The sequence below is a fragment of the Heloderma suspectum genome, chromosome 2, assembly GCF_057233095.1.
Source record: "Heloderma suspectum isolate Gila_16-S chromosome 2, 16-S_ref, whole genome shotgun sequence".
In the NCBI taxonomy this organism is placed as follows: Eukaryota; Metazoa; Chordata; class Lepidosauria; order Squamata; family Helodermatidae; genus Heloderma; species Heloderma suspectum.
Window position 1 is genome coordinate 263,383,793 of NC_139459.1, and position 21,849 is coordinate 263,405,641.

Below are 21,849 nucleotides of genomic sequence, written 5' to 3' on the forward strand. Positions count from 1 at the left end.
CTTGCAGAAAAAAATTCAGAACTTGAAATACACTTTACAGATCAGTTTTTAAAATATTTGAATCTTATTTCTAGGATTTTATCGAAGTTATTTGTTTCAGTGACTAAGGCCATTATCAAAACCAGTGTTTGGTTTTCAGTCCAGTTTATCATCATATAACACATGATCATGCCCTTTCTCATATTTTCCCACTTTATCTTGGTTCTAAACCAACTTCTTCTGCCTTTGCTAACCAGCTGTTAATTTCAGAATAAGTAACATTTACTGTATTTGTATACTAGATTTTCTATTAGTAAAAGGTACAAGGGATCAGAACAAAAGATTAAGAGAACAAGAGGTTTTAAGGAAAATTTGAGGGAAGGGTTAAAAGTTAAAAATAATAATGATGAGGAATTTATTAAAAATATGTCCATGCCTACTTGAATCAGCATGTCATTTATTAAATCTAATACTATATAACATAATTCTCACACACTGAGACTGAATATTATGAATGTAATATCGTTATACAATTGGGCAAAATTGAGGGAAATTGAGGTAGAGGGGCAATGCAAATTTTAGTGAAGCATCTTTCGGGATGCACCGATTTGGGAAAGATGACAGTTCAAACTAACACAAAAAACAAAAATTAAATTATAATGAAAACCTATCCTTACTTGTGGGAATTTAGACTTGGCGTTCTAAAATGTCCAAGTAGCCATGGCGCTAAACCTTCCTGCTCCCAACTAGAAAAGACTAGCTAGCATAGGAACAAAATATTATACAGTTTTCTTTCCCCCCATCCCAACACACACTCCTTCATTGCAGTGAAGGTTCCCAAAAAACCAAGTGTTTGAAATAGCACCACTTCAAAGCCTGAAGAATCCTCCTGCTTAAAGTATCTCTAATCAATTTATCAGATTTTTGCTAAGATGTCATGCAACTTCAGCTCAACATGTAAAAAATGCAATATATCTTATCAGTGTCCCTCCAAATATTTGTATTTCAAACAGCAGCAGGATTTGGGTGAACTGCTGATGCAGAGTGACACAGCAAAATACCAGCATCAACATTCTAATGTGCTGCCTTACTCTGGCAGCACATTTTAGATCTTCACAAGTACTAATTTTTAATATCAAAAATAACCAGTTAGGGTTATTCACAAGCTTGCTCTCCTTAGACTAGCTTATTGCTTAGATAAATAGCTTATTACTGCATGCAAACAGTGATTTATATTGCAGTGCATACCTTAAACAAACATTTATGTTTAGCTTTTTAAAGTTATTTCAATTCTATCAAACTATCCTTTTAAGTCAATTTACCTGTGCAGTAGAACTTTGTAAGCCATTCTGATTATTTTTGCTATTCCAAATGAGCATTTCATGTAAAAACACTTCATTTGAAAAACTATACAGTATGATAGTCTCTGTTGGTTATTCATTCTGCTTGCCTGATTTCAATAGCTGCCTGTAAGATGGCACTGAAGTACTGCACTAAGCCCTGCAGTCAACATAGAAATAGACTGCAACATGAGGTCACTACTGACAATAAGCTGCCCAATCCACACTTCAGCTCTAGTATGCTTTTCATTTTACTTTTCTTGGTGCAAGATGGTGGAAATCATAGGGAATCCTGACACATTTGCATCCACCTTCCTATTTTTAATCACCACATTTAAGATAAACTGGAGAATATTCACAGGAGCCAATATCAAATGGAATATATGACAAGCAATTAGTAAATAATTCAGCAGACACATGCTAAATTTCAATTATTCCCCCCATCACAGTTTTTGTAAGAGTCATTCAAATGAAGCCACGAAGAACGCAAGACTAATAGGCTCAAAGTGTAATAGAGCAGGCTTAAGTCATTAACAAAAGTTCTTAACAGTAAACAATGGTGGGTTATAAATCAAGTTGCTCACAAATAATGTTGGCTCTCTAGGTGGCATTATGGCACTAAAAAAGATAAAGACACAGGGACTGTGCACACAACATGCTAGCCATGCAGGGTGGGTTGTTGTGAACAATCCACCCTGGGTGTGTAGCACACTGCCAGACAATCAGGCAATCAACCCACCGTGGGTGAGTTGGTTGCCCCCATGTCCCCCCTCCCTCCCATTCCTCCACTCCGCATACCAGGGGCCCTGGCAGCAGACCCATCTTATCTACCACCAAACCGCACTTCCTGGCTTCAATCATGCTCCCCTTTTAAAAAAATGTTCCTCGTCCCATTTTGCATAAAAACAGGGCTGGGAAAATAAAAGTGCTCCTCCCAAACTCGGATGGGGAGGGGGGAATCACACATCCTACCATGGGGCTTTGGGACAACAGGGCCCAGAACGGGGGTGGGATTTCCCCCCCCCCCTCCAATTTTCAGGAGGAGCAGCACTTTTAAAATCCAGTGGAAGCCTATGGAAAACAATGGAAGCCTATGGGAAACTATCTTCCCCATAGGCTCTCCACTGTTTCCCAGCCCTGTTTTTGCTGGGGCTGGGGAAATTTTTAAAAGGGGTCTGACGGCAATGAAGATTGTGATTGGAGCTAGGAAAGGGGGATTGGCAGGGGCGAAAGGGGTGCCCATGCTAGACCTTCCATGGTGCTGTTTGGGCTGCAAACCACCACTGGAGGGGCTGTCACAGGCAAGGGGAAAGGGCACAGGCAGTGGTTTGCCTGCAGTCGCAGCCCTCCTGGACAAGAGTGGCAGGGGTTTCTGCCACTCTTGCCAAGCTGCTCGCTTCCTGATGCCATTTACCTATGGTGGGCTGCCACATAGCACACTAACCAACTGTTGGTAAAATAACCCCTCCTGCAGAGTGTTGGTTCTCAAGATGAGTTAATAACTCACCATGGGGACACATTCCACCTGCAGATGACACACTAAGCAACAGTACGTTGCTCTGGAACAACAACCCACCATTGCTTAGCATATCGTGAGAACTCAGTCATGCTGTAGATGCCTTAAGAAATGTTTCTGAAATATAGTTACAGTGGCCATAAGACTGTGACATGGTTAACTCTCTGGAGAAAGCCAAGAACCTTTCCCCCAATTTAGCAAAGACAACAGATAAGCACCCCATACAGACCTGGTTTGCAGAACGCAACAGCTTACCATGGCTTACTTTACCTGCGGGGGAAGTCGCATTGTGTTGAGTGCCCAGCTTGCTGTGACTTTGTTTCGTGACAACTCAGGCAGCAGGGTTTGTCTGAGGGTTAGCCAACCCTCAAATAACCCTTGGCTTGTTTTAGGGTTATTTGAGGGTTGTCTAATCCTCAAACAACCCTTGCCACCTGGGTATGCATGACAAGCCAAGCCACAGCAAATCAGGCGCCTGACACAATGTGACAGCCCCCGTGGGTAAATTAAGCCACGGTGGGCTGTCATGACTATGGGCCTGTTCGCATGTCACACTTGCCAGGACAGTGGTTGCTTGAGCTCCTGAGAGAACAAGGCCCATACAGTCATCCTACTGTAGGAAAAGAAGTAGTAAGGGTCAGATATGCAAGACAGAAAATATGGGAAAGAAATATGGATTGCAGTGACATAAGATGAGCCAGAATGTGGAAGCAGAACAAGGATTAAAGAAATGGTATAAAGCTACAGGGAACTGAGTATGTTACAACTTTTGCTTTATAGGATACCTAATAACAAAGTATATGAGTCAGTGATTTCATATGATGAAATCCAATAGATAATCCATTATTTGGATTTTATTATGATCACTTTTTGTGCATGCTTACCTACCCCTACCTCCCAATTAAAATAAACTTCTGTTATTCTGAAGCTTCACTATATGTGCATTGAAGCTTCACAAAAAACTTATTTTTCATTTACATGGAGCTTCTACACCTTGTGTCCACACCCAATAAGACATTAAAAATCTATTTTTATAATATTATTTTCCTTACATTAAACAGAACACTCATTTCAGCTCAACAAAATAAAAGTTGAGATTTTAAAGTTCCATTTACTTAAGTTAGAGAGATTTAAGCACATGTTTAACTAACTCAATACAGAACTGATAAACCTTAATTGGATCATGTCCACTGAATTCTTAAGTACCAAAAAAAAATGAAAAGCAGAACAAAATGTGAAATTACTTCATGACCAGACTCTTTGAACTAACAGACAAGGTACTGATAAACTGAACACAATAAAATACATTTTTGCGATGAGTAAAAGAAACGTGATTAAAATAATCATACAGGAAAGCCAGGGACGTATAGTGACAGGCGGTTTGGATATGGGAAATTTGGATCTGAGTCACTGCTCAAGTTGTGAGCCTACCGTGTGGCCTTGGGTATAGTGCTGTCTCTCAATCTGACTTTTCTCACAGGATGGCTGAAAAACTACATTGCCCCTTTGTGTTCCCTAGTCAAAACATGGGACACAAAATGTAATAAATTCTAAAGGGATGTTTTCAAAATGCTGCACAAGTGAAAATTCAATGAATCCCGAAAGCAAAAATGAAAACAGGAACACCTATAATAAGAAAATTACTAAATAGTGCATCACCTAGTGATTTTGACTAGGTTCACAAGTTCAGGGAAGGAAAATAAGCCACCGGAGCTTATTTTCCCGCTGCGCGCATGCCAGTCATGCACCACATAATTCCCATAATTACCCTCACTGGCCGCAGCTTGTTGCATTGTCCGAACCCGGTGAGGGTGAGTGGCGGGTGGTTTTACAAACCACCCCAGTACCCATGGCTTGTTCTAGGGTTGCAGGGTGGTTTGTAGCCCACCTTCACCTGGTTCGGACAACACAACAAACCAGACCTGGCAAGTGTAATTATGGTAATTGCCTGGCACACAACCAGCACATGTGGGGCAGGAAAATAAGCTACAGTGGCTTATTTTCCTTCTCCAATCGTGCAAACCTGCCCGTTGCCTATACTAAGAATCTTGTTGATACCTTGCTGATGCTGAAACGCTACATGACTCCAAGATACTCTCCATCATATCTTGAGGCTCCATATCTCGCCTATATTCTGGGTCCTCCATATTTTCTTCTTCTTCTTCTGGCAGTTCTTCAGACTGCTCAAGCTTTATATCATCTTCATCCAGCAGATCATTTATCTTTAAAAACCCACAAATACAACAGTAAGATCACAATTTCCCAGAAAACCAGGTTATTAAATTCCGAAGTTTTGGACAAAGTGAGCTCTAAAAATAAAGTTGCTTAAACTTAATAAACAATGACCTATAAGCACTTTGTTCTCAACCCTGATACAGAAACAGCCACTAGAACGACTTTTTAAACCAACTTTTTCACAAGAGCCACCTCACTTACCACTGGGCCATCTAATCCAGTGGATCTCAAAATTCTCAGCTAGAATGGTTTCCCACCTACTATCTCGGACTCTTCACTTGGGAGTACAAAAACCCTTGCCTGCAGGCCTAATCTGGACCACTGGGCTCCCAGCCCATGAAGCCTATGGGGTTCTCCCAAAGGGCAGGGCTTCCCCTCCTGGAGAAATTCCCCTGGAGGGAATCCCCATTCTTATTTCCTATCTGAAAACAGTATCCAATAATGAGGCATTCTTATATCTGCTTGGCAGGGTTAAGAGCCTCTGGCAAACAGGATACCTGGTAGCACACAGATCACCAGCCCAAAGCACTCATTTGTGCTGCAGACTAGGGAAGTTAATAGCAGGATTCTTCACAAGAAGCAGCTATCACCCACTTCTTCCCAAAGTCCTCTGCATATGCCAGACAACTTAAGAGGAGGGAAGGGGGTTGGGAGTAACCACAAATACAAACTGGTTAGTAAGCCATGCCAGTATTTGTGGAATCATAACATAATACATGGTCAGAATTCTTTATTTTCCCCTTATAGCAAAGTATTTTATTAAACTGAATGTGTATTAGAGCCTTACCTGCTCAGTTATCGAACTTAAATCATTAGATGAGAAATCTTCCTCTTCATTTTCAAAGAGTTCATCATAATTCTCTAGCAGTCCTGCCATTATTCTGCTAACTTGTTCTTGCTCTTTCAGATCCTCCACATCTGTGTCAATGCTAAAAAAAGAAGAAGCCAAAACTAAATTTATTATTTCTAAAATGAATTCCCCAATTCATATTTGCATCCTTCAGGGATGCGAGGGAGATTAGAGAGAAGAAAAATCCTGAAGGACATGAACTGACTGAGCACACACGGCAAATTCTGAGACCTGCTTTCAACTGTACAACCCTTCTGCTTTGCTCCCAAAGCTGGGGGACCTTTCAGAGCAGCATCTACAAGGCTCTACAATTTCTGGCTCGGCCAGCAAGACTAGCCAAAAATCATAGCCACTAGCCCAGCCACACCTGTAAAACCCTGGGCATTTCCCAAGGAAAAGGCCAGATGAGGAGTGTGCATTGGACTGCTGCCTGAAGATTGCTCCCCCCACAGTTTCCCTCAGGATGGGCCATATGGGGACAGCGTGCTGCTGGATCCCGCTTCTTGAAAGCATTACAAGTGCATTCAGGCAGCATTGTCCAATGCTATGCCCACCTGCCTTTCCAACTCCAGAGCAGGAAAGGGGAGGGAGGGGAAGAGTTGTTTTTGCCCTGTGTGGCCAAGTGTTTTGGGGCACCTTGACTACACAGCTGCCAAGCCATTGTCAGCCTTCCTCCCAACTTTGGAGCTGGTGGGGATCACCGGACAACTGTCCAAATTATATCCACTCACCTCTGCAGCTTCAAAGTTGGGAGAAAGACTAGTCACTCATCATGCTCGCTAGAGGGCTGCACCATGCTCGCCATGGTGAGCAGATTTGTTAAACCCTGAGCATCCAATGCAATATAAGGAACTACACTTTGAAGTACAAATGATGGTAGGCCAAATATATACATAGAAGCACTTGGTTGGACAGAGTAATCTTGGGGCAACAACCATAGTACATAAAATTCTAATTTTTGTGAATTTACATGTAAGAAGAAAAATCTGCTTCTTACATCTTTATATAAAATTTTCTATTTTAGACCATACAAGGCCATGATCAGTAATATACATTAAAATGATTAAAACTCAAGCAAGCAGCTAATGTCAGCATAAACAGTTTTTAGATTAAATACTTGAATTTGAGAAGATTTGCTGTTATAGCAGTTTGAGGAGGAATAAAAAATACTGTACACACAGGAAACAAACTTTCTGAAATCAAATGATTTAACTGATAAATTATGTAGAAAAAGTCAATGATTACCTAAATGCAAGTTTAATGTCAAGTCACATTAAAAGCAGGAACAAACATTTGCAGTATCTTAACTTACTGAAAGACATCAGGACCAAAAACTGCAGCCAAAGAACTTGCAGACCAAATCTCTTCATGATGCGATGCTACATTAGCTAAAAATCTACATAGAAACTTTAACAAACTGTAATTAAGAGGTGGAATCTGCTGCAACAGGAACCTCAACTTTCTTCCAAATTCATCTTCATTATAATCTGTAAATGTGATAAAAATTGATCAAGAAGTCTAAGTATTTTTCAATACCTTGACAAATTTCATTTCAGCAGTACCAATATCTAACTAAACAATTTCATGGGATTCCCCGAAAAAGCTCTTTTTAAAAAAAAAATCTCCTAACCTGAACAATACTCCAGCACTTTCATATTAAACACTTTTTTCCTCGTTCGGAACTTTTTACCTTCCCACTTAATCCATGCTTTCAGTAAACCCTTCTATCCATCCCTGCATTGCTCTTACCCACTTATTCCAGAATACTTCTATTTGTCAATTCACAAAGTGGAACTATATTCTCTATACTACCCATCAAATGGATTTAAACAGTCTAGAATAAAATATTTCTTTTGTTCAGATACAGACAACATTATTTTTAAATTTAAAATATTTATATCCTGTCTGTCAGCTGGATGGAAGCCTGTTGTCAGGCAGACAACAGGCAAAAGATATTATACAAAATTATGCTACTCAGACCCAGAGCATCATAATTCGCAAGTGCAGAGAATCTGTACTAATAAACTATCCTTTTATTTGGCAGGACACACACTAGAAGCATATCATATAGGATTTGAAATTAACACCACCATTGGGCTAGCAAGGAGGTGTTTTCACCAAAAGAAGACAACTATAAATTTGAGCCATAGTCCTATGGTGCAACAATACAGAGCACCATGAAATTTAAGAAAAAACAATTTGCACATGCCCTTGGCATGATCATCTAATGAGATTTTTTAAAAAATATGGACAGAAAGGGCCGTTCTAGTAGTCCCATGATGGCAAAAAAAAGAAGTGAAGTATTCAGAAATATACTAAAGACTCATTTGAGAATTCTTACTGAGGTTCTGAGTTAATAAAGAAAGCAAGGCTTTATCCTTAGGAAGGCTCACAGCCCAATCTTAAAGTATAATTACCCAGATATACCACACTAGTTTATGGTGCACTTTAAAAGGTATTCTTCACATTGCAGACCTTATAAAAAAAAGTTCAACAAAAATTCCCTTGAGTATTACTATCTTCTGATTAAAGTCAGCTTGTTAGTCTCTATTAAGCAAATGGAGTGTAGCAGACCATAACTGTTTGCAAATAATAAGAGAGTCAATACCAACTATACAGTCTCAAACATTTCTAGGCAAAGTGATGAAGCTGAAGATGGTAGGTCAGCACTGGTTTTCCTGGATGATACTGATTTTCTGAACCAACTTCAATCTGGGTCTGGGCCTGATTTTGGGACAAAAACTGGGTTGGTTGTGTTGGTGGATTACCTTCATCTGGGACCAAAAAGGCTATGATTATTCTTCTGGACCTTTGGGTGACTATTGAAACTATCTGCTATGGTGTTCTCCTGAGTCAGCTTGCAGAGTTGGGAGTAGCTGACACTGCTTTGCAATGATTCCTACCTATTAGGTAGCCTTCAAGAAGTTATGCTGAGAAATGTGTTCCGACCCACTGGGATTTATTTGAAACTTTCATACTTGTTGAAACTGGATTGCCATAGAGTTCAGTCCTGAATCTCTTGCTTTTTAACATTTACATGGAACTATTAGGGGAAACCGTACGAGGATTTGAAGTTCAGTGTCATCACTACGATAAATAAAAAGCCAATAAATAAACTGGAGGTCAGTCCAAATAAGATGGAAATGACAGCAGTGGATGACTCCTTACACTGGAGAGCTGCTGAATAACCTACTTTGGATGAGATGTACTCCCTCTAAAGCACTTTGCAGCTTGGAGGTGCTTCTGGACTTTTAGGTGGTGGCTGTGGCCAGGAGTGCTTTTTCTGGTGTGGCAACAATGCCTTCTCCTTGACAGCTGGGATGTCACCTCTGCGATACAGCTTGGCTAACCTATAGCCTGGACTACTGTAATGTACTCTACATGGCTCTTTCTTTGCTTCAAAAACTATAATTGGCCCAAAATATAGTCACTAGGATTTTAACTGGTACAGGCCATAGGGATCATATAACACCAGACCTAGAACATCTACATCAGCTACCTATTTGGTTCCAGGTCCAATTCTAGGTGCTGATTTTGATCTTTAAAGCCCAAACAACCTGAACCCTGGGTATCTGAAGGAACACCTCATCCCATATATCCTCCCTTGTGCCTTAAGATCTTGCAAGAGGTTCTTTTAAGAGTGCCCTCACCATGGAAAGTGCAGTGAGTGATTAAAAAATGTAGAACTTTTCAGCAGCAACACCCCAATTGTGAAACTGCATGTCCAAGGAGATTGCAGGATTGTGAATACATGTGGACAGAATTCAGAACCTAAAATAACTTTTTGTTGGAAATGCCAACTAACTGCATTCTACAGAAAAGAAATTTAAGAGCAGCATACTGACTATAACTTAACAAAAAGCAGGAGATTAACTGAAAGGGTGAAGCGCCCATGCAGAAGACCTACATTTTTTTTGAAGCCCTACAGTACTCAAATATTGGGAACAGACACACATCATTAGACTGGCAGGGGAAGACATGCAAAGATGTTTTTCACATGTGTCTGATTCAGTCCTCTTGACATTAATTGTCTGAAAGAACACCGGACCAGCTTTTAGATTACTATCGTTCCCAAATTCTTATACAACAATGAGGAGGAAAAGCCACTGAAAATTGTGCTCAACATGACTAGTTTAAGGGATGAGCCTATAAATAGGTCCTTGCAAAATTTTGTGCAAATGACAATGGCCCAGTTTGACCACAGAGGCTATGAGTCATGGGAGAACAGGATCTACCAACCTCACTTACTGTCTTGCCCCTAGACCCACAAGTTGTCCACATGAGGCCATAACATTTGCACATGTCTAATGAATATATACAATCAACACACAAAAGTGTTATGTTCACACATGGTAGCTGGTGGGATCAGAGACAGAACAAGTGCATGTTGGTGGGCTGGTCCTGTTCCACCAACATCTGTAGCTTCTAGGTCTGTCAACACCAGACCAAAGTTCCCAATCATCTTCGCACAAATGTGAAATATGATAGAAGAAAAAACCCATAGCATTCTAAAGTACTGATCCGATTATTTCTTGAAGCTATTTAACCCCATATTAAAATCATTCCAATACCTTGAGAAAGTTGTATCAAATGCATATGTAGAGTGCCAGGGATAACTGGTTCTGGAAGTGCTTGAAGAAAAAATCTAAGAAGACTAATAGCTGAAGGTACATCTGCTTCTTTAACCAGATCCACATCTTCTCCATTATCATATCTTTGCCGAAGCCACTCCACTGTTTCTGCATTCCCATTGACTTGAAAAAGTCCTTCTTGTTCTAGACCTCCTTAAGTCAGGATGAAAAAAGGAAAGTAAGTACTTATTCTTGATTTTAAACAAAAAATTCCAAGTCAAAGGATTAAGCATGTATGAGTAGTTAAAAAAAAAAAAAAGAAGAAACACCTACTGTGCTCCCACTCACAGTTGTAATATTGTTCTGTATAATACAGCTAACATCCTCATATTTGGCTGATTATCCATTTTTAGAATATCATAGATTCAGTACAACGTAACGTATGACAACACAGTCAGCAGTATTAACAAAGGTGGCCAACTTCTATTAAGAAGATAAGCAAGTTTTCTGTCACCACCTGAAAAATTAGATTGATGTCCACATTTATTTCTACAGTACTTCATTCTTACCTCATTTCTTGCGTGACCTATGAATTTCCACCAAACAAAAGCAGGGTAAGAGATGACACCAGCCACTACCCCTGGAAGCACTTTTTTTGTCAATGAGAATGTGTTTTCTCATGACCAAAAGAGGGCTAAAGAAGAGGGTAAAATGACTTTCACTTTATTAAAGCATAATGAAGAAATCAACATACATAATCTCAAGATGTGAGTGAAAAATAACAAATGAAAAATATTGATATTTTCAGCATATAAGTTTGTAGTTAAAGCACAGTTAAAAATACATACCATGTTCCTCAATATAGTCCACAACATGGCGGACTATCAATGGAACTTCACTGCCTGGCTGTCCTTCCTGCTGCAGTTCATCGAGTGGAATTCCAAATATTTTGTTAGTGAGAACAGAGTTGCAGTTACTCAAAGAAGGGGAGGAGCTCTTCCTCATATCTTTATGCAGCCCAATATCAAAGCTGTCTTTCTGTAAAATAAAGTTGTCTTAGATTCAACTCCTTCAATATGAAGGGCTAATTCATACATATAAACATTCATCATTTGATGAATAAAGCTTATCACAAATCACATCTCCAACAATATTCCATCTAAAATATGTTCCTTTTTTTATTTAAGGAGAAAACTGTACTAGAATAAGTACACAATGATACCCAATTCCTCCAGTGCTAAGATTTATAAAACTATTAACAATAGCCACTGGTATTATTGTAGGAACAAGAGGACTTGTCACATCTAGTGGCTCTGTGCTAGCGCCCAAGGCTGCCATCCAATTTGGCACTAGCACTAACATAAATTACTAAAAATAGTCCTTACTAAAACCTCATATTTTTACTTTATTAATTGTAAAATATCTCTAATTAAAAACAACAACAGGACAAACCCCTGTGGCTTAATAAGGATGCCTTAATTACAATGGAGGGTTAGTAAAGTATTTTTCCCAAGTGTAGAAGAGTTAAAATGTAATTTACATTCTAGTAGATGTAGGCTTTATAATCAAATTAAAGACAGGAATTGGGAAAAAAGCTCTCAGGATACCCATGCTTGCGGTCCTTAACATACATTACAAAATTATTGTAGAAAAACCTACCTCGGAGCACTTAAACACCTACGTTCACAAAATATTTTCTACGCCAGCTACTCTCACTGACCAAGCATTCTTTTGTCATTTATGGTTGCTTGAGGTTATGGCAGAAGATCAGCCTGTAGTTCCTCATTGAAGAAGAGCAGAACTCGATCAGTACCTCAGTTGTTAATCTAGAAAACAGACAAAAGCATTTGAGTACCCTAAATTCTGTAAATATTTAACAGTGCGATCCTATACATGTCTACTCAGAAATAAGCCCTACTGAGTTCAACTAATTACAATAGAAGTTTATTAAAGAAATGTGAATTACAAATGGAAAACCATTTAAAATTTTTCATGGCGATTTAAAATCCATCCACCCTGGTCATGGGATTCCTACTTGACAGCTAACAGATAAACTGGTAGCAAATTAAAGTTTTAAATACAACAGTCCACTGTTTTCTTTTCAATTGACCCTGGTTACTAAGAGCCACCTTAAATCAGGCAGTGACATTTACAAGCATGAAACAGTTTCTTAGCTTATCAAAGTGCCACAAGTATTATTAGACTCTATGCACTGAATCCAGACTTCGCATTCCGCAACTGGTACCAGTTTCATCGATGTTCTTTATGAGGTAAATATTGGGTGGCACTTAGGGACTGTCATACGACCGAAGTCCCAGTAGCTTCCTGTAAGACTGGCAGTTTTGAAGATGCCAACAACCTTTCTAAGATGCTTAAATACCCCAATCTTCTTTTCCTTATGTGGCAAATAGCTCAGCATAATCTCTTAGATTACAAGAGTGGGCTATGCAGATGATGAGTGGCTCAGTTTTCAATGGCACCAATTTAATTTCCTGGAATAAAGTATACTGCAATCTGCAACAAAACTGGGGGGGGGGGGTATGCAGAAACTTGCTTCCTGTCATGAACAACTCCACTTGTTCTTTAAGGGCATTGTATATTCGGCAAGTATAGCTTTAGTAAGTGATAGCTGCTGCGATCACTGGTTCAGGGGGTGAGGGAGGCAGTCCTGGACAATTGATTCATCAATAAGAACTGTCACAAGCACTCATTAATCGGAATTCTTCTGTCATCCCTTATCTGTCACCTACCTAGTACATGCCTCCTGTCATTTACCAAATGCTCACTTTAAATTTGTCTAGGTGTAGCTGTCCATTAAATGCACATACTAAGCCACAATAGGGAAAAGAGGATTCCCATCCTCGCACAGCTTACCTTCCATAAGTAGGATGGCTCAGCCTTCAGGGCATGCACAGGGCAAGTGACGTGTATAACTAGAGTCCCAAACTGATAGGCCCTTTGTTAGTTACTATATAGAACTGTCTACCAACTAACCAATCAACATAAATCTTCCATTTCCCATCTCTTGAAAAAGACACTCTATGAGCAATTGCTTTGGGGACATTCTGGCACTTACAGCAATCCTATACATGTCTACTCAGATGTAAGTCCCATTGGGTTCAATGACGCTTACTTTCAGGTAAATGGGTATAGGATAGCAGCTTTAGTCACCAAGTAAGAGATGTGTAGGGCTGCTGCACGTAGAAGTACAATTTATATTGGTGTCAAGACAAAGCTCAAGTTATCTATTAAATAAGGAATGCATCATGTACCATTTCTAAAGCACTAACAATACTAAGCTGCAACCAACAAAGCTGCTGGGAGGATGGGAACCTTCACCCCTCCCCACAACGTTCTGGGTTACCAGGAGAAAGTTTCAAGTAATCAATTCCAGCTAGATTTTTTTTTAACTACTCTAGCAAATTAATGATAACCTTCCCAATAACAAACATTCCACCCATTCCTAGCAGCTATTAATGAATATATAAAAGGTTATTCTAAGTTGTGCAATAGATAAATTATTACAGCAGGAAGAAATCTTCAGCCGCCACATCAAATACTGAGTTAATAAAATGTGTGAAATATTTAAGCTGGAAGAAAGTCAGTAAGCCTGCTCAATTATACATTTCTGTCCTGAAAAACAACAGTTTAACATTCATTAAAACAGACTCATTTTTAGATGGTTTTTCACTCCGTTTTCATCACCACTACCAAAAAAGCAAAAATACCATTGTTCAAATGGCAATTTCTTCCACATCACAATCTAGCAAAGTACACAAAACTTCATCTTACTGAATTATCCATGCACATTCCATCCTGATTGGGGGGGCGGGATTATGATAATTTACAGTAAAGTTCTATGCATGTTTACTTGGAAGTAAATCCCACTGTGTTTGACAGGGTTTACTCCTTAGCGTGTTTATCACAGTCAGAGTACTAGAACGCACTCTGTATGTTTGTTAATGAAAATTCCAGGGCAAGATTTGAAGAAATCAGCAGTTAACCAAATTGGTAATCACTGCAGCCAATGAGCATGTTTCCTACTTACAATTAGAAGTTCTACATGAAAATGGAGGAAAAAAAGAGAGTACAATACTGGGGAAGAGGAAAAGCCAGTGAAAACAAAACTAGCAGCAGCCTCACCCATAGCTTAAACTTTCAACTCGTCTCCTTTATGTGGCCCTTTTTATTAAATTATTTTAAGTCCATCACAATTTTTAAAAAGAGGAATTTGTGGTATTTGTATTTGAAGGGCTAAAGAATTTGTCAAAAGGAGTAGGTTACATGTTCACAATCAAAGTATTCCAACTCGCATTCCTTCCAAAGCTTTATTTCTAAATATACATATATTAGTAATTGCTGGATGTTTAATCATGTTTTCAAAATAATAGCCTTGACATTTCGTATATGTTAGAGCTCCCCCTGCAGTCCACAGTACCACATTTGGAAGTTTGTAGCATCAGGATCATAAACTTTATTCCTATAAAGTCCATATCAGTATAGCTCAAGCACTTTGTGTGTGAAAGGGATGCTCTGACTTGGATCCCTGCACTGAGCAGGGGGATAGACTCGATGGCCTTGTAGGCCCCTTCCAGCCCCGCTATTCTGTGATTCTGTGAAAAGATACTGCAATCGGTTTGCACTGTGTGTAGGCCTATTCTACTTTCAGTAACTGCAAAAGCTTTTCCCGAGACCAAGTCACACACATTCACTGAAAAGTCAAGTGATCACTGAAGAGACTGTCTCAAAAATATAAATCTATTAAAAAATGAAAAATTTAATTGCCTAATGGCAATTACAATATACCAAAACCCCATATTAAAGACTAGTAACTTGCAAAATTAATATAGATTTGTGGTCGATGAGAAACTTAAGGGCCTTTGGCCGAAAAGCAACATATGAATAGTAACATAGCATAACAGAGAATGGACACAGGTTTGTAAAGTCTTACACAGTAAAGCACAATTCTTCTAAAATAAATTCTAAAAATATCTCTACATTATAATCTAAATACAACACACAACATGTCTACCTTTAATATTCAGTAAAACACTGTAACTTCTTATCTCACTGTCACAAAACCCTTGAATAAAGACAAAGATATTGCCCATTTACAAAATTTGGATATGTTAATTTTGTTTCATAGTGCTTTTTTAAAAAAATCTGCTATGTCACAATCAACCTACTTGAGCCAGCAATTCAGGTGTTTAAGATTCTTATAAGGAATTAACCTATAAGTCTTGCTTTGTTGGCTATCATTCGTAATCTACATTTTACCGCACATGCATTTAAACCAGGCTCATAAGGTCCTGCTCCACATGAAATTATTCAAGATTTGCATTTTATAAGCTGATGACTTGAAGTATTAAGGGTGATTTTATTACACAGAGAGGAAGTTTTTGGATCTTGATTTATGCCATGGCCTAAGACTTATGTACTAACTAATGAATGAAGTAATGAATAATGAACAATGACGCCATGAGCTAAACCGTGAAGGGACACCCAACACAGGAAGGTCATGGCAGAGAGGTCAGACTAAATACGATCCCTGGGGAAGAATACAGACCCCAGTATTCTTGCCGTGAAAACTAAATGGATCAGTACAACCAGAGAAATGTCGGTATACCGTTGGAAGATGGTCAAAATGCTACTGGGGAGGAACAGAGGATAAGTTCAACTAGCCCCAGATGTGATGATGCAGCTAGCTCAAAGCCAAAAGGACAGCTAGCGGCCGACGATGCTGGTGGTGAACAACGAATCCGATGTTCTAAAGATCAACATACCATAGGAACCTGGAATGTAAGATCTATGAGCCAGGGCAAATTGGATGTGGTTATTGGGGAGATGTCAAGACTAAATATAGACATTTTGGGTGTCAGTGAACTGAAATGGACTGGAATGGGCCACTTCACATCAGATGACCACCAGATCTACTACTGTGGACAAGAGGACCACAGAATAAATGGAGTAGCCTTCAAAATTAATAATAAAGTGGCTAAAGCAGTGCTTGGATACAATCCAAAAAATGACAGAACGATCTCAATTCGAATACAGGGTAAGCCATTTAACATCACAGTGATCCAAATATACGCCCCAACCACAGATGCTGAAGAAGCAGAAGTAGATCAGTTCTATGAGGATATCTATAAGTAAATCACCTACTGGATAATACGCCAAAAAGAGATGTTATTTTCATTACAGGAGACTGGAATGCTAAGGTGGGTAGTCAAACAACACCTGGAATTGCAGGCAAGCAAGGTCTGGGAGAACAAAATGAAGCAGGACATAGGCTGATAGAATTTTGCCAAGACAACCCACTGTGCATAACAAACACTCTTCCAACAACCTAAAAAACGACTTTATACATGGACTTCACCAGATGGTCGACACCGAAATCAGATTGACTACATCTTTTGTAGCCAAAGGTGGCAGATATCTATACAGGCAGTAAAAACAAGACCTGGATCTGACTGTAGTTCAGATCACGAACTTCTTATTGCACAATTTAGAATCAGACTAAAGAGACTAGGGAAGACCCACAGATCAGTTAGATATGACCTCACTAATATTCCTCATGAATATGCAATGGAGGTGAAGAATAGATTTAAGGGACTAGATTTAGTAGACAGGGTCCCGGAAGAACTATGGACAGAAGTTTGCAACATTGTTCAAGAGGCGGCAACAAAAAACGTCCCATAGAAAAAGAAAACCAAAAATGCAGAATTTGGGGAATTATTTAGAAATTTAGCCAGAAGAGATAAGGAATTATTTTTAAATAAGCAATACACAGAAGAGGAAGAAGATAATAGAATAGGAAGGACAAGAGACCTCTTCCAGAAAATTAGAAACACTGGAGGTAAATTCCAGGCAAAAATGGGTATGATCAAAAACAAAGATGGCAAGGACCTAACAGAAGCAGAAGAGAGATGAAACAACGATCCGGTGGAGCCACAGTTGGCTACAGAATCGGACTCAAAGAGTCCTTATCAATGGGACCTTCTCAAACTGGGGAGAGGTAACGAGTGGGGTACCACAAGACTCAGTCCTGGGCCCAGTGCTCTTCAACATTTTTATTGATGACTTGCAGGAGGACGTGCAGGGAATGCTGATCAAATTTGCAGATGACACAAAATTGGGTGGGATAGCTAATATCCTGGAAGACAGAAACAAAATTCAAAGTGATCTGGATAGACTGGAGCGCTGGGCAGAAAACAAAAGAATGACATTTAATAGAGATAAATGCCAAGTTCTGCACCTAGGAAAAAAAGAAACCAAATGCACAGTTACAAGATGGGCGATACATGACTCAACAACACTACAAGCGAGAAGGATCTCGGAATTGTTGTTGATCACAAGCTGAATATGAGCCAACAATGTGATGTGGCTGCAAAAAAGGCAAATGCTCTTTTGGGCTGCATTCATAGAAGCATAGCTTCCAAATCCCGGGAAGTACTAGTTCCCCTCTACTCAGCACTGGTTAGGCCTCATCTGGAGTACTGTGTCCAGTTCTGGGCACAGCACTTTAAGAAGGATGCAGTCAAACTGGAGAGGGTTCAGAGGGGGGCAACAGGGATGATCAGGGGACTGGAAACAAAGCCCTATGAAGAGAGACTGAAAGAACTGGGCATGTTTAGCCTTGAGAAGAGAAGACAGAGGGGAGAGATGATAGCACTCTTCAAGTACTTGAAAGGTTGTCACAGAGAGGAAGGCCAGGATCTCTTCTTGATCATCCCAGAGTGCAGGACACGGAAGAATGGGCTCAAGTTACAGGAAGCCAGATTCTGGCTGAACATTAGGAAAAACTTCCTGACTGTTAGAGCAATACAACAATGGAGCCAATTACCTAGGGAGGTGGTGGGCTCTCCCACACTGGAGGCATTCAAGACGAGGCTGGACAGCCGTCTGTCAGGGATGCTTTGACTTGATTCCTGCATTGAGCAGGGGGTTGGACTTGATGGCCTTGTAGGCCCCTTCCAACCCTACTATTCTATGATTCTAGAGCAAGAAAAGGTGGCAAGAATATACGGAAGATCTGTATAGGAAGGATAATAATATCAGGGATAGATTTGACGGAGTGGTCAGTGAGCTAGAGCCAGACATCTTGAAGAGTGAGGTTGAATGGGTCTTAAGAAGCATTGCTAATAACAAGGCAGAAGGAGACAACGGTATCCCACCTGAACTGTTTAAAATCTTGCAAGATGATGCTGTCAAGGTGATGCATGCCATATGCCAGCAAATTTGGAAAACACAAGAATGGCCATCAGATTGGAAAAAAATCAACTTATATCCCCACACCAAAAAATGGAAACTCTAAAGAATGTTCAAACTATCCAACGGTGGCACTTATTTCGCATGCCAGTAGGGTAATACTCAAGATCTTGCAAGGTAGACTCCAGCAATTCATGGAACAAGAATTGCCAGATGTACAAGCTGGGTTTAGAAAAGGCAGAGGAACTAGAGACCAAACTGCCAATATCTGCTGGATAATGGAGAAAGCCAGGGAGTTTCAGAAAAACATCTATTTCTGTTTTATTGACTATTCTAAAGCCTTTGACTGTGTGGATCATAACAAAGTGTGGCAAGTTCTTGGGGGTATGGGGATACCAAGTCATCTTGTCTGCCTCCTGAGGAATCTGTATAACGACCAAGTAGCAACGGTAAGAACAGACCACGGAACAACGGACTGGTTTAAGATTGGGAAAGGAGTTCGGCAGGGTTGTATACTCTCACCCTACCTATTCAACCTGTACACATCATGCGACGTGCTGGGCTTGATGAAGCCAAGGCTGGAGTTAAAAATCGCTGGAAGAAATATTAACAATCTCAGATATGCAGATGACACCACTTTGATGACTGAAAGTGAGGAGGAGCTGAGGAACCTCATGACGAAGGTGAAAGAAGTGCAAAAGCTGGGTTGCAGTTCAACCTCAAAAAAACCAAGATTATGGCAACCAGCTTGATTGATAACTGGCAACTAGAGGGAGAAAACGTGGAGGTAATGACAGACTTTCTAGGTGCAAAGATTACTGCAGACACTGACTGCAGCCAGGAAATCAGAGGACGTTTACTTCTTGGGAGGAGAGCAATGACAAATCCTGATAAAATAGTGAAGAGCAGAGACATCACACTGACAACAAAGGTCCGCATAGTTAAAGCAATGGTATTCCCCATTGTAACCTATGGCTGCGAGAGCTGGACCTTAAGGAAGGCTGAGCGAAGGAAGATAGATGCTTTTGAACTGTGGTGTTGGAGGAAAATTCTGAGAGTGCCTTGGACTGCAAGAAGATCAAACCAGTCCATACTCCAGGAAATAAAGCCAGACTGCTCACTTAAGGGAATGATATTAAAGGCAAAACTTTGGCCACATAATGAGAAGACAGGATACCCTGGAGACGATGCTGATGCTAGGGAAAGTGGAAGGCAAAAGAAAGAGGGGCCGACGAAGGGCAAGATGGATGGATGATATTCTGGAGGTGACGGGCTCTACCTTGGGGGAGCTAGGGGTGGCGACGGCTGACAGGAAGCTCTGGCGTGGGCTGGTCCATGAAGTCACGAAGAGTCGGAAGCGACTGAACGAATAAACAACAAAATGAATGAAGTAATGACTGCGTTGACTTTCTGCTTTCAAACAAGCTTATTTAATAATAGAACAAAGAATAGGTATATGCCAAAGTTTGGCTATCAGCTTTATTACTAACAACTCAACAACATGCAAACTGATTCTATTCTGCCCAGAGATCAGTTTTAAAGCCTAGCACTTTTAGGCTGCTATCCTATGCCCACATACCTAGAATCCCACTGAACACAGCAGGAATTAGTTCAGCTGAAGAGGGTGGGGAAAAGTGTTCAAAATCCTGGTTTATATGAAGAGATTATATGACACCAAGTAGTTCAACTTTCACTTTATGTTTCCTTTTCCATAACAGTATTGATGGAAAAGACTGTGATTTTCCATTACAATTCTCTAACGTGCCTTAGAAGTAGAATAGATCTATGAGGATAAATGATAAAGTAGCTAATTACTTGCCTGATCCAACCACTACTGGAGAGTTACTAGTTATAATTTCAGTAGGCTTCATCCCTCATAAAACCACCCTCTCCTACACCAGACTCCCATACATTCTGTTTCCACAAAGCAACAACATTTTTAGAAGCTTCCCATCCAGCCTCAAGATTCTTGTAGAACAGTTCTGTTGTACAAAAATCACTGTCACTATCTTCTCTAATTGTGAGCTGTGTATTTCTCATCCCCTCTACCCAAATGATAATATTCAAGTGTTCACTGTTCTATGTCATAATGCCTCACAACTACTTCATCCAGTAACTGTAGACCAGTTGTGCTAAATATGAAGCTCGGTCACAGCACAGGCACTACCATCATATGAATTTACTAGTACTGTTTCGGGCAGAAAGGTAGGAATAGCAACTTAAAGTGCATTGGAATGCCACTGTAATGTAATGTTAAGTCTGACAATTTTTAGACTATCAACCTAGGAAAGCACAGTTTGTAGAACTCCAAGTAACTTTAAAAAAAAATAAAAAACATATAGCAGGTTGGATCCAAACTTGGTCATATTTAGAGTAGACCCACTGAAATCAATGGAACTCCCATTCATTTCAGTGGGTCTACTCGAAGTAAGACTAAGGCCAGATCCAACCCACTATGTTCCTTGCTATCCTTAACTTTATTTGCAAGCTTGCTTTAAACACACACAAAGCAGTTTTCTTCCCCATTTTTGTACATTACAAGACATTGTAGCCTCCACTTTTGCTGAAAACAATGTCTGTGCAATTATTAAATATAAGGGATAACTGACACAAAATAGCTTATAATACAGGCACAAACCAGCATTCAGTATCTAATCTTATATGATTTCATATATTTATTAAATTTATTACACAATTCATAAAACAGATTTCTCCAGGCATTTTACAGTAATGATAAAAATACAAATAAAATCACAATAAAATCAACAATGTAACACTAAAATCAACAGATGTGCCAACACAGCATAAAATACAGTATCATATTGCAGGGATATTGGGATAATAAATAACATTACAGGACTACGATAATACATGACTAAGATAATAAAACACAAGCATACTAGAATATTTTAAAAGACTTTAAAAGTCTTTCATTTAAAAAAAAAAGCCCTGGAGAAAAGGAAAGTCTTAGCCTGGTGCCGGAAATATAGCAGTGTGGGTGCCAGGCAAGCTTCCCTTCGGAAAGCGTTCCAGAGCTGGGGGTCCACACCCAAAAAAGCCCTCTCTTCTTGACAGCCTCCAAGTATCAGAAGCTGGAGGTCCTTGAAGAAGGGCTTCTGTGGATGACCTTATCGTATGGGCAGGTACATA

The 21,849-nt window shown here is 39.8% G+C and overlaps 1 protein-coding gene across 4 annotated transcripts in view; it reads right to left on the reverse strand.

Annotated features, from left to right (window-relative positions):
- The window catches only part of FAM13B (family with sequence similarity 13 member B), a 75,142-nt gene that overhangs the window by 47,367 nt on the left and 5,926 nt on the right, over positions 1–21,849 (reverse strand). For all 4 annotated transcript variants that reach the window (XM_084839021.1, XM_084839019.1, XM_084839020.1 and 1 more), the window contains exons 2-7: positions 12,151–12,317; positions 11,340–11,529; positions 10,492–10,704; positions 7,233–7,407; positions 5,858–5,999; positions 4,894–5,057 (exon numbers count right to left, since the gene is read on the reverse strand). In XM_084839021.1, the coding sequence (XP_084695147.1) occupies positions 4,894–5,057; positions 5,858–5,999; positions 7,233–7,407; positions 10,492–10,704; positions 11,340–11,496 (851 nt within the window). In that variant the 5' untranslated portion in view covers positions 11,497–11,529; positions 12,151–12,317. The remainder of the gene's footprint in view (positions 1–4,893; positions 5,058–5,857; positions 6,000–7,232; positions 7,408–10,491; positions 10,705–11,339; positions 11,530–12,150; positions 12,318–21,849) is intronic.